Source organism: Fusarium keratoplasticum, chromosome 9, assembly GCF_025433545.1.
Source record: "Fusarium keratoplasticum isolate Fu6.1 chromosome 9, whole genome shotgun sequence".
In the NCBI taxonomy this organism is placed as follows: Eukaryota; Fungi; Ascomycota; class Sordariomycetes; order Hypocreales; family Nectriaceae; genus Fusarium; species Fusarium keratoplasticum.
In genome coordinates, this window is record NC_070537.1 from 1,709,807 (window position 1) to 1,722,460 (window position 12,654).

General features: G+C 51.9%; 3 protein-coding genes across 3 annotated transcripts; 2 read left to right on the forward strand and 1 right to left on the reverse strand.

Annotated features, from left to right (window-relative positions):
- Positions 1-1,075: 1,075 nt before the first annotated feature.
- Positions 1,076-4,544, reverse strand: NCS57_01140400 (Vacuolar protein sorting-associated protein 54; the record flags this gene model as incomplete). Its single annotated transcript, XM_053061121.1, has 4 exons — positions 1,076-1,292; positions 1,348-4,216; positions 4,270-4,418; positions 4,462-4,544. 4 exons carry the CDS (start codon positions 4,542-4,544, stop codon positions 1,076-1,078), a joined length of 3,318 nt encoding a protein of 1,105 aa, XP_052909507.1.
- Positions 4,545-5,121: 577 nt separating this feature from the next.
- On the forward strand, positions 5,122-7,436 carry NCS57_01140500 (DNA replication licensing factor MCM5; the record flags this gene model as incomplete). The annotated part of the gene is made up of 4 exons (XM_053061122.1): positions 5,122-5,258; positions 5,308-5,434; positions 5,484-6,892; positions 6,944-7,436. 4 exons carry the CDS (start codon positions 5,122-5,124, stop codon positions 7,434-7,436), a joined length of 2,166 nt encoding a protein of 721 aa, XP_052909508.1.
- A 1,252-nt stretch (positions 7,437-8,688) lies between these two features.
- NCS57_01140600 (CCHC-type domain-containing protein) lies at positions 8,689-9,360 on the forward strand (the record flags this gene model as incomplete). The annotated part of the gene is made up of 1 exon (XM_053061123.1): positions 8,689-9,360. One exon carries the CDS (start codon positions 8,689-8,691, stop codon positions 9,358-9,360), a length of 672 nt encoding a protein of 223 aa, XP_052909509.1.
- Between the last annotated feature and the right edge of the window lie 3,294 nt (positions 9,361-12,654).

The following is a 12,654-nucleotide window of genomic DNA, read 5'->3' on the forward strand; positions in this document are numbered from 1 at the left end:
AGTCATAGGGGGTGGTTGCTCTGAATGTGAACACGTCAGACGCGCATCAGAGCTTGTGTCCGCCGAAGCAGCCAAGAAAGTGAGGACTTGTCTTGTGTTGCTGTAAATGGAAGATTGAGCGACAATTGAACGCCTCTCTTTTCGAAAGGGCTTGCAGAAGGAGAAACAAGGCCAAGAATTTGACACGTAAGAAACTCTATTCTTGTCAATGAGCTGAGAGCTGAAGCCAAGGCTAGAAGTCATGAGTGAGACATTACGCGGCAGCCTTTTCATGAACACGGCAGTTGATATCGCGGTCTTTATTCCGGGTATCACATCACGCAAGACACGGGAATCTGTCTTGTCAAAGACGTACGCGGCTAGCCGGACTTGGCAAACCCGATTGCCAAGAACAGACGTTGAAAGAAGCGTATCATGGTTTTGCTTCCTTCTCAAAGGATTTAAACCCCTTTGTTGTTTGTTGATCCATCCCGAAGAACGGTTGCTTCTGTTTCATCTCAACCAACATCCGAACTCTCCGTTTCGAAACAAAAAAAAAAAAAAAAAGAAGAGAGTCGAATGGATTTACACACCGCTTCCCTTCCCCGTGAGGCTGAAATATCCATCCGTAGGGCGTGGCACCAACGAAGGACCCTGCCGAGACAAAGACCCAGCAACACGGTTCTCGCCAAGACGGGGAGCAAGGGTTATATCTCTAGACCCTGGAACCTGTAAATGAATGTGTTGGCAGTTGAGTCGAAAATTAATTTAAACATGGCCTGAAGGATTGCTGCATCAGCTGGGGAGGGGTTAAAAAGAGATTAATCTTCTGACGGCAGCATGCGCTGTATGTAGGATCCCGTACCGAGCTGCAATTCTTTCATGATATGATTCGATAAACAAGATGGTCGAGATGGTGTGAATCGGAATCGAAACTCTAGCCATGGATGAGAAAAGAGACGGAATTCTAATGGGTGTGAATGAATGTGTGAGGTTGTGCACACACACAAAGACCGCACTTTGCGTAACTAATCGTAACATTGGGCCTCCTCCTGGAGCCCGAGATTCGGCTTCCTAGATCTCGTCGTCGTCGTCTCTACTTCTTTTCTTCCTCTTTGCCGGGCTCCGCTGCAGGAGCTGCCTCGGCTTCCTTTGTCTCCTCCTCCTTCTCTTCCTTCTTGGTCTCTACTGGAGCTGGCTCCTCGGCCTTGACTTGTTTCGCGTTGATAATCTTCTTCAGATGTTCATCCGTCTCTTCAAATCCATCTAGCCTTCCTAGCTTGGTCGTGAGGAACTCAATGTCATGCAACATGCTGCACACTCACTGTTAGTAACAAGCCTCATAAACCAACACGTAAGCCGACATACCTCTTCAAGCCAGCCTCAGTCTTGACTTCGGCGTCCTTGAGGCTTGATCCAAGCTGGTCCCTGTAGCTAGAAAACACCGGAAGCATAATCATCTGGATTGACATCTGCGGGAGATGCTTGGTCAAGACGCGGTGCAGTGTCGTCGTCTCCTTTGCTAGCGTCTCCATGTACGGATGTACACCAGTTTTGCCCGCGTCCTTGTCCCAGTCGATCGTCTTCATCGTCCGAGAGTGGATAGCTGCTCTGCCGCTCATGATCTCAACCAGTTTCTGGTAGATGCTGTCTTGGTGCTCTTGTAGGAGACGTCTAATCTTATCAAACTCGCCCATGAGATTCGACACGCTCGCCCCAGATCCTGCATGGCGCCTCACAAACTCTCGCATGTGAGGGATGAGTGTGGCTATAAAGGACAGTGCCTGAGATGCCAGCGCCAAGTGCTTGGTCGTGATGTTCTTCAATCCTGCTGATCGAGTGGCACCAGCACCCAGAATGAGCTGTGTACATCTCGAGTTGAACAGCTGGAGATACGCTATCAATGACGTTGCAATGTCAATCGTCATAGATGGGATCCCGCTTATTAGATGCGAGAACTTTGCAACTCCCTCGAGACATAGGATTGCTGACTTTGGAAGCATGAACGACTCCAAATCGATCGTGGCTGTCCTGGTCTTTTCCTTGCTGGTTCCATTGGTCTCGATCGCATCTTCGTCTTCTGCCGGCTCCAGCTCCGAAGCTGGTATCCAGATCTTGGTGCTGTCAGTCCATTCAGCAGGATCTTGGGTGCTGCTGGCCAGAATGATGTTGAGCAACGCCTCATTCTTCTCGTTAAAGTCTTTGGCATTCCACTGGTCAGATTCCATCCCTTGCGCAAGCTTCTGCATCTCTGCGTCGCGGTTCCTCTGCACAAAGTCCTTGATGTGGCCGTTAACCACAGTCTTCAAGGATGTGCCGCTGCGACCAGATATCGACTCGCACTCGTTGGCAAAGTATAGGTTGAGCGTAAAGTATCGGAGGAACATTGGCAGAGGCAGCTGCGCAGTTTGCTCTGCCCGGACCTTCAGCACCTTGACAATCTTCTCGATGGCCACGTCAACAGCTTGGCCAAGTAGGTTGGCCATATCGAGACTCTTGTGCAGCTCCTCCTGAACTTCCATCGCGGCGTTGTTGAAGAAACCGCCTGGGTAGCGATCTGGTCTTGGGCTTGAAATCGGTGACCTGACTGGGGGAGACCTCAAACCATCCCCTTCTGGGTTGTCAGACAGAGAGCTGGTGATCTCCAGCAAAACCTTGACTTGTGTCGTCATTCTCCTTAGAGTCTCTGTAACTCCAATGTAGATCTTGATGAGCAGCTCCTCACCATCCTCAGCCTCCAAAGCACGAAGATTTCGTGCTAGGATAGATGACTTCTCCTGGTTTGACAAATGACGACCTCCGCTCGCGGTAGAAACCGACATCATCGACTCGTTGTCATCATCCGTGGAACTAGGCAGGGGTCGTCGAATCAAGTTCCGAATCTCACGCAAGACGGCTTCTCGATATGCAATAGTCGCAGCAGCAATATGCTTCGCGCGGTGTAGGCCGAACATGTTGGGAAATAATTCGGCCTTGAGCTCGTCGGTGCCTGTCAGATAGGTTGGGAACACTGAAGGTGATCTCGCATGGCTGCCCTTAGCTCGGTTTGCTGCGTTGCTCCATCTGAGAAGAATCTCTTGCGGAGAGACAGATTCGGAATGTCGCCGTAAGTCACGGATCAGGATGTTGGAGAAGTTGGTTTCGTATGCCTTTCCAATGCGAGATCTTAGAGTAGCTAGATCTGCGTTGACACCTTGTAGGGCTGAAGCTGATCGCAGATCCCGTAGGTGAATTTCCGGTTCGTTCTCGGCAGTCGCATCTCTTTCGCCAGCGATAAGCTTCTCCAACGTGTCAATACTTGCCAGGGCCTTGTCGATCTCGCCTTCGTCAACCAAGGTCTCGCAGTTTGCGACTCCATCAGCGATCTGCTTCAGCTGAAGCACAGCGTCGTTGAGCTGTCGCAAGTTCTCTTGCCTTCGTCTCTTGTGCACAATCTGCAAGCCCTTGGCTGCTATCTCTTCGTCAAGTGCCTCCAGTTCCTTTCTGAGCGTCTTGATCCGTGTGACAGATTCAGCGGCTTCCGAGTGCAGTTCCTTGAGGGATCCCAGGGCCGTGAAGAAGGTGGTTGATGCAGTAGAAATCGAATTGATGAGATGAACCTCGATAGTGTCCATGTACCATGACAGCTTTTCCTGCAAGATAGCGTTGGTAGCGAGGGCCTTGCGCGGTGCAGCAGCACTTCCATTGAGACCGCCCTTGCCATCCTCGGCGTTGGTCGGCCGAATAACCTCGGATCGCTCACTGACAACATCAAAGGTTCGGGGATTCTCGAGGCGAAAGTCGTCGTCAAAGTACACGGTCGGGATGGTCGACAAAGGAGGCGGTCCTTGGGTAGCTCTTCGAACAAAGCCGGCGCTGGGTCTTCGTACTGGACTTGCGCCCTCATTCGAGTTCAGCGACGAGAGAGATGTAGTAGAGCCCTTGCGGGTTGGTCGAGACCTTGAGCTTGGTCGCAAAAATCCATCGCCTGTATCAGTTGGTGTCTCGGGTTGCCGGCCGGTTCGCTGCTGGTTTGCCTCTTCGTCGTTTTCCTTTAATCTTTGAAGTTGCTCGTAAAGGGTTCCAATCTGCGACAGATAAGGCTTGAACTCGTCCACATCGATCTTGGTGATATTCGTTAGGGCGACTGGGGGAATGTCTCTCGCTGTCGGGGGCTTGTGGGCGCTCGAGGCTGGGGCCGAAGTGTGAGGCTGAAGGCCGGTTCGTACAATGGGGGGTTGGAGAAGGGTCGAGATAGCTACTCGGGGTCAACGATTGCCAGTGAGGCATGTATTAGAGGACGCAACGAACCATTATGGCTCGATTCGTAGACCGAAGGTGCCCAACTGCTAGGGGCACTGTCCAAGGCGCCTCCTACAGAATGGATGGAGCTGGCTGTAGAGCCACGTCGTGAAGTTGGATGAGGATGCATCTGGCCATGTCTGTTACTGCCACGCCCCCTATGGTCAGCCATAATCGAGAGCGCATCCACAGGAGCTTTACCTGTGAAAGGGTAGCTCTCCCCGGCCTATCGGTGACAGCGACGAGAGGTTGTCGGCGGATTTGGCGGCGCTGGGGGAGAACATGGTGAATGAAGAAGCTCTGGAAGAGCCGACAACGGGTAGGGTTGACGGCTGATGGATGTCGCGTCCGAATTACTAGGGTATCATCGCTGAATGAAGGGCATCAACTAGGTAGAAGCGAAGCGAAGCGCACGCCGACGCACGTATAGTATCGAACAGGATGCGAAGGGAAGAGACAATTAAGAGATTGTAATCAAGAATACGCCGTCATCATCAACAGGCCTCCGAATTACCCGCTGCAGCTGTAGCCTCCCTTGTCCAGGTGGTAGACACCTTGTAAGTATGCCACGCAGCTCCCCCCTAAACGCTACGCTTACCTGAGCAAGTATTTCCTTGGCGCTGACACGTGATGGGGAGCGTTGAGCTTCCTGCGCCACTCCCAATTGGGACGCCTGCAACCACTTAAACGCGCCCTTGAGACGCGTCTCTCCTTCAGGGGGGAAGTCGCGTTGGCGCGTAAATTGTGTTACCCTTCCAACTTGCGGAGTCAAGCCCCTCCAAACTCCACAAACAAGATCTCTAAACTCCCCTGTCGACTCTTGTGCTCAACAGCAACGAGAGCAGGCACTCAAAGGTCACAATGGATCGCGGATCAGTCTATTCTACTCACGTCTACGAGCCGAGTTTCGGCGAGAACGGCGACACTCGGTTGCAGCTTCAGACACAGCTCGAAACCTTCATCCTAGACTTTCGGCTGGACAACAACTTTGTCTACAGGTGTGCAGCCTACTCTGCGTTACCTGCGCATGCGCTTATACTTTGACAGAGATCAACTACGGGAGAATGCCTTGCTGAAGAGGTACTTTTGCGATGTCAACATCAATGATTTGATCAGCTTTAACGAAGACCTTGCACATCGTTTGGCATCTGAGCCTGCCGAGATCATCCCCTTGGTAAGGACTGCGCAACCTTTAAACATCTCAGTCTCTTACAAGGATATAGTTCGAAGGCGCCCTAAAGAAATGCACACACCGCATTGTCTTTCCCCACGAGCCCAAGGCCGAGATCCCCGAGCATCAGCTACTTCTCCACAGCGACGCCGACAATGTATCCATCCGAAACCTCGATTCCATGACCATTGCCCGTCTAGTTCGAGTACCAGGTATCGTCATCGGCGCTTCCGTCATGTCATCTAAGGCGACCGAACTCCAGATCAAGTGCAGGAACTGTCAACACGAGCAAACCATTCCTATCCTCGGCGGCTTCACCGGAGTCACCCTGCCCAGACAATGCGCTCGCACCCGAATTCCAAACGATCCCACGCCAAAGTGCCCATTGGACCCCTACTTTGTCGTTCACGAGAAGAGCAAGTTTGTTGATCAACAGATCATCAAACTACAGGAGGCCCCAGATCAAGTCCCCGTTGGTGAACTGCCACGACATGTCCTCATTTCGGCCGACAGATATCTGACGAACCGAGTCGTTCCTGGATCGAGATGTACTGTCATGGGCATCTTTTCGATTTACCAGAACAAGGCCTCTAAGAACTCGTCGACTAGCGGTGCTGTAGCTATCCGCACTCCTTATCTGCGAGCAGTTGGTCTGCAGACAGACATTGACCAATCGGCCAAGGGCAGTGCTACCTTCACCGAAGAGGAGGAACAAGAATTCTTGGAGTTGAGCAGGCGGCCTGATCTGTACAACATCATGGCCGACTGCATCGCCCCCTCAATCTATGGAAACCGAGACATCAAGAAGGCCGTCCTTTGTCTGTTGCTGGGTGGCTCCAAAAAGATTCTTCCCGACGGAATGAAACTAAGAGGTGACATCAATGTTCTCCTTCTTGGTGACCCAGGTACTGCAAAGTCGCAGCTCCTAAAGTTTGTTGAAAAGGCAGCCCCTATCTCGATTTACACGTCCGGAAAGGGTTCGTCCGCAGCTGGTCTCACAGCGTCTGTCCAGCGAGATCAATCTACCCGAGAGTTCTATCTCGAAGGTGGTGCCATGGTCTTGGCAGATGGTGGAGTCGTCTGTATCGATGAGTTCGACAAGATGAGAGATGAAGATCGAGTGGCTATTCACGAAGCCATGGAACAGCAGACCATCTCCATTGCCAAGGCCGGAATCACCACCATCCTCAACGCCCGAACTTCTGTCCTGGCCGCCGCTAACCCTATCTTTGGTCGCTACGATGACATGAAGACTCCTGGAGAAAACATCGATTTCCAGACGACCATCTTGTCTCGTTTCGATATGATCTTCATCGTCAAGGATGAGCACAGTCGTGAAAAGGATGAGCGAATGGCCAAGCACGTTCTCAGCATTCAAATGGATGGTCGAGGCGCAGAGGAGGTGGCTGAGTCTGAGATCCCTATTGACAAAATGCGAAGATATGTCACATACTGCAAGACGTAAGTTGCCTAATCCCCTTACCACAGTTTAGGTTGACTAATAATGTCCAGCCGATGTGCTCCTCGTCTTAGCCCCGAGGCTGCAGAGAAGCTCTCGTCTCACTTCGTTTCCATCCGACGCCAAGTCCACGCTGCCGAGATGGAGGCCAACACACGCTCTTCCATCCCCATCACAGTCCGTCAGCTGGAGGCCATCGTCCGTATTACAGAGTCTCTTGCCAAGCTCACTCTCTCCCCCATCGCCACCGAGACGCATGTCGACGAGGCCATCCGTCTCTTCCTGTGCTCGACCATGGATGCCGTGAACCAGGGCAGCAACCAGGGCAGCCGCGAACTGAACGACGAGGTCAACCGCCTTGAGGCTGAGTTGAAGCGTCGGTTGCCGATTGGCTGGAGCACCAGCCTGTCGACACTTCGGAGGGAGATGGTCGAGGGCAAGGGATACAGTGAGCAAGCCCTCAATCGTGCTCTGATGGTGCTACAAAGGAGGGATACTATAATGTTTCGGAACCAGGGTGCACAGGTGTACCGCAATGGAGCATAATCTTAAGTGGCTAATGGTATAACGAGTAACTGGTCTTGATGGGCATTTGGGTCATGTTGTCTGGATGATACCTAGGTAGACAGGGGTAATGATTAACGAGATGAAGGCTGTACATATGACTTAAGCGTATCAAAAACCTGTTCTCCTGGAAAAGTTCCCGTGTCCCCGTATGTGAATGTTTGGCATCAGCCAAGACTGCATTGGACGCACATGCGCACACTCAGGCGAAGAAATAAACGAGACACTAGTTAAAGGAGTTAGCATATCCTCCCCTAAGGGCGGATATCAAGATGTACTAAAGATAAGAATAAAGTAGATAAATAAGAGACAAAGCATTAATTACCTCAGAGTATTATTTTACTATATCTGTCTAAATTTTACTTATAATTCTTTAGAAGGGTTTGATTGTCTCTGCTGTTCTGGTGTCTTGTTTATTCCTTACCCCGCTCGATGCACAACGCATTTCTTCATCTTTCCTTCACGCCCGCTTGTGCTAAACACGTCGCACAATCACCATCAAACAATTTGCCATTGTGTAGGCTGTTTGATATTGTGCCCGGCGGAGACGTCATTGATACCAACAGACACCAAACAATCGTCGGCGAAGAAACAAGGTAAAACTCACTTCTCGCACGCTCGATCTCCTCTTGAACTCACACATCGCTCAGGATATCGACATCATGGAAGACGTACCGCCTGAACAACATGGTCGTTCTGAGGACCTTCAACCTGCACTTTAACACCGCTGATTTCTCGTCGTGCCACTTCAAGATATATATACGCCTTGAGAGTCCTGCTGCCGAGTTTACCTTCAGGCTCGTAAGCCAACTCCAGGCTATCCTGCAGAATGTTCTTCCCGGAAAGTCACTCTCCGTTGAAATCAGATAAGGACTTTGAAGAGGAATTTCAGGCTTTTGTCCACAACCTTTTCCAGAACGTCGTTCTTCCTTCCAGTACGACAGAGGACCCACGCCAGTTCATGCTTATTGCAGCTGCCGACTGTCTTACCCGTGAACTGACGGATGATGAGGTCAAGGAGTTGAACATGTCCGAAGCTGAGATGGAGAGCACCTCAGCCAATTCCGATCATCAAGACCGCGTGGAGAGTTGGTTTCGCGACCATCCCGACGCCTGGCACCGCCCCGAGGCTGAGACCGCCGAGCCTCCACTCCCCGATCGCAATGATTTCGCGAGGTGATGGAAGGCCTCTCGTGTTGAGATCCCATCGATGCACCTCGACCCGACATTCCAAATGTGTCTGGTCTCTCGACCTATGGATATGGAGAACACGGCTGAGGATGCGCCAAAGGCCATCTTGGATAGCTATCCGAGGCCTATCGCGGTTCCGCCTCCCAATGAGACAGCAAAGTCTTTCTTCGATCGCTTGCTTGCCCCGGACAATCAACAGAAGGTTTTCGTCATGCGACCTAATCTGGTAATAAGCCGACGGTCCTTTTGCACAGCCATCGCTGCAGCCAGCACGTTGTTCTACAACGACACGATGAGGCCCCTTCGAACCGGTGAAATCAACTGGCCGGCATCTCTTCGAAGCATACAGAAGTACATTCGAGACAACGTCTACCCGGACTTGCCTAGCGACGGTTGCAGCCTTGTGGTGGAATTCTCTGGCAGCCAATCGAGAAAGGTAGCGACCTCTCAGATCAACAAGATGTATAAGATCTGGATACTTGAACATGTCGGACACATTCTAGGCTCTGGCCTTACTGGCCTCAGGGGAAACAGCGGGAAGCCAATCGACATCCTGATCATTGCGCTTTATAGGGCCCAAGTCACCGAGTTCCAAAGGGCGATCAAGTCTCTCATCGACCAGGGTCGCTTCCCGAAAGACACCTTGAACCGCCTCAAAGTCAAGACTCTTGACGGGGAGCGGCGAAGACTCCGAAGGAACGACGCACCGGTCTAGCAGAAATCCACGCCCGGGAGGGTCGGGGGCCATTCAACTGGAAGAACCTAGCCGATGGAACCGTGGTGCAGCTAAGTCTGACTGACTTGTGGCAGATTAGCCCAGAAGCAGCCAACCAATTCAAGCATCTAAGTTCCCGAAAGACCGCTCGCCCGAAGAAAACCGCTCACAAGAATCCCTTTGGATCCAGGGGCGCAGTGGGAGTCAGCACCGCAGAGATGAAAATTGCAAACACCAGAAGATTGGGGAGACTCCCCTCCTCAGCCAAGACCTACCGAGTGAACGCCATCATTCATGATGGTCCCGGTTATGCCAGCAAGCACGCTCAGCCTGCGTTTCTCAAGACGATGAAGCCGACATCGTCTTTGTTGACTATCTGACTGTCAGTCACCCTGGCTTCACGGCCGATTCCTTCCGTGGCACATTGGCCCTCACTCGTGCGCGCGGCATGACTATCTTGCTGCTTAATCATGGCACCTTTGTTGGGTATGAGCGCCGCGAGCAATTTATCGAGCGTTCGAACCAGCTCTTCCGAATTCACAACTGGCATGCAAGTCGTCAACTCGTCCAACGCTTCTCGGGCTGCCTCAACTGCGAAACGCTCGATCACACTACAAGCGAGTGCAAAGAATTTTGACTTCAGCACGAAGGGCGCCTGCGAACGCCCATCATGCAGTAAAGAAGGGCACAATACCGCCACTTGCCCAACCCGGAAGTGTCGTGACTGTCATGAAGTCGGCCATAGTGCCAATGAATGTAGTTGCGATATCGACTGAATTACCATGAGGTTTGAGACGGGATGGCGACTGGGTAGATAGGGGTATCGGGTAACGAGACAAAGGCACGATGGAAGTTGTATATATGACAGTGATGAGGGCTTCACCCACTTGTCATCATGTTCCCAAGGTACCACCTCTTCATAAGTTTATAGAAAAGTAATCTTAAATTAGGGGAGAATAATCATGGCAATACTAGAGCTCTTACACAGTCTCTTCCAATAATTCATCTAATCCTTATGATAGGACGATCGATCTGACGATGACCTTTTGTCGTCCACGCTGGTAACTCACTAGGCAGATCTAGCCTCAGGTCACCTAACCGCAGTAAGACAAAAGAGACAATGCTAGCAAACCAGAAAAGGAGGACTACGTCCTACCGTCATTGCCGCTGAAGTCCAGCCATGATACTGGCGGCAGTCTCAGCGACCCGGCCATCCACATAGTCGCATCACCTTCTTCCGACCAAAGATGCATATAGGATAGTAGAGTCAGTGTATCAAACATCTGCCCCCTGTATCTAAATAGTGGAATGTGATGCCATCCATGTGTACCCTGGTATGGGAGTGTGTGCCCCCTTTGCTGCTCTGGACGAAGATTGCGCCACTACTTCCCCCTATTCTTCAGTATGGTCCCGTACTGCGCTGCTCGGCTTCTCCAGACACAAACCACATAGGATCGACGAAAAAGATAGAAAACAGCACTCTCCGACCCCAAAAGATGCAGAGAGCTGTCTAGGATGGTTTGCTGATCGACGATAACAGATGAGAGGTGACCCACGAGTCGTGGTGGAAGGTTGCAAGTGTGTGCGGGATATCGGGTCAAGTTGAGGTCACCTACCTGCCTTGGTACCCAACGTTCCATCGCCAGTTGTTGGGATGTAAAATGATTCCCAGGACGTGAATAGGGCCCGTAGTTCATGCCTCGATCTGAACGACTTAGATGCCAACATACTTACCACCCTGTTTTCTGATATGCATCCTGGGTAGATGCGCGCTTATTACATTCACTGTAACCGCCACCCACAACGCAACCGCGCGGCATTCTTTAACGCAATAAGCCATCGACCAACACCTTAGCATGCACATGTGCGTCATCATCATTCTGGGCTCCGACTTGGGCCAGGATTTGGCCCCCAGAAGTAGCCTGAAGGTCCAACTTGCACTTTCTGCCCAACTGTCCTGCTGGCTGAGGCTCAACTGGGGTCGAGGCAACGGTCGGGAGGGCTGTGCAACAAGATGCACATCATGTGTCTGGCTTGCAGGGGCGAATAAGATGTAGCAGACTCCCTCAGATGACCTCGGCAGCAGTTACTTGGGTCCCCACAGCGCGAGGCGGCTTCCTTCTCGCGGGCCGTACCGTCCAAGCACGGGGCTACAACGAGGGTACATCAGGGTGACTTGGTGAGCATCAAGAGCATGTCTTGATGATGCAGATGTCAGTCAGTGATTCATTGGACGGGAAGCCTTGTTCGCGTCGTGAGGGTGTGGGTTAGGCGACGAGAGTTGGCGATGTCCGTTGCCTTTGGTTTCACCGACTCAAGATCAGAGACTGCTCAACCACTCAGGAATGGCATCCTCAAGCAAGAGGGTGGGCTGAGCCTCTATGAGTCCCAAGGCCAACAGGGCTGTCTTCATTCACCGCCCTTTCGAAGAAAGAGATAGCCTCATCTCGAAGCAACTTCGACCGAGTCCAGATGATCATCCAGGCGTAATGACGGCGAAAAGGCATCGGCAGGAGGGCCTCAGTCGTGGCTGAGGGTGTGGGCTTTTGGAACAGGTAATTGTGTTGGCTGGTTCGGTCGCTTCGGCCATCGGAGACTCCCGCCGGGAATCAAGAACGGGTTTCTTTGCCCATGGTGAAAGGAAGCTGTCTAATTTGGGAGGTTACTCGATTTGCCCGCTGTCTTTTGGCGATGCAGCAGTAGGGCCAAGATAAGACTCGATAGTCTGCCTCGTGTTTGTGTGCGCAGTAGATACCTAGGTATAGATGTGGGTGCAATACCAGGAGCGTAGGTCCCAAGACAGCTCGCGTCAGGCCTCGGCCATGGGAATACGTCCCCAAGTGATGCACAACCAGAACTCGAAGGGCCAACAATCAACAGCGCGGCCTGATCAAGACTTGATCGTACCCCTGGCAAGGGTCATCCGGCAAGTGCTTCGCCTCGGTGATGGTTTCCACGGTAATTCGCGCCACCAACAACGGTAAGTGAACCTTTTCCGTGTGCATACAGAATCCCGTGTTGAGCGGCAGCAATTAAGTCGTTATCCGCTCGTAAACCTCAGCCGGTCAGACGACGAAAGTGAATCATCCCTCGATCGACGGGTTTGCGTCGCTGGGGAAAAGACGAGATGAACGCAGCTGGGCTTGTCCTCAGGCGGGTCTCCTCAAGCACAATGCTTGAACTGAGTGTTGAGCTTTAAACGCTGCCACCATCCGTTCACCAAGTCCTGCCTTAAATAGCACTTGGCCCAACCCTACCCTCGCCCTCACGGTTGACAGACTGCTAGGCTTTCGA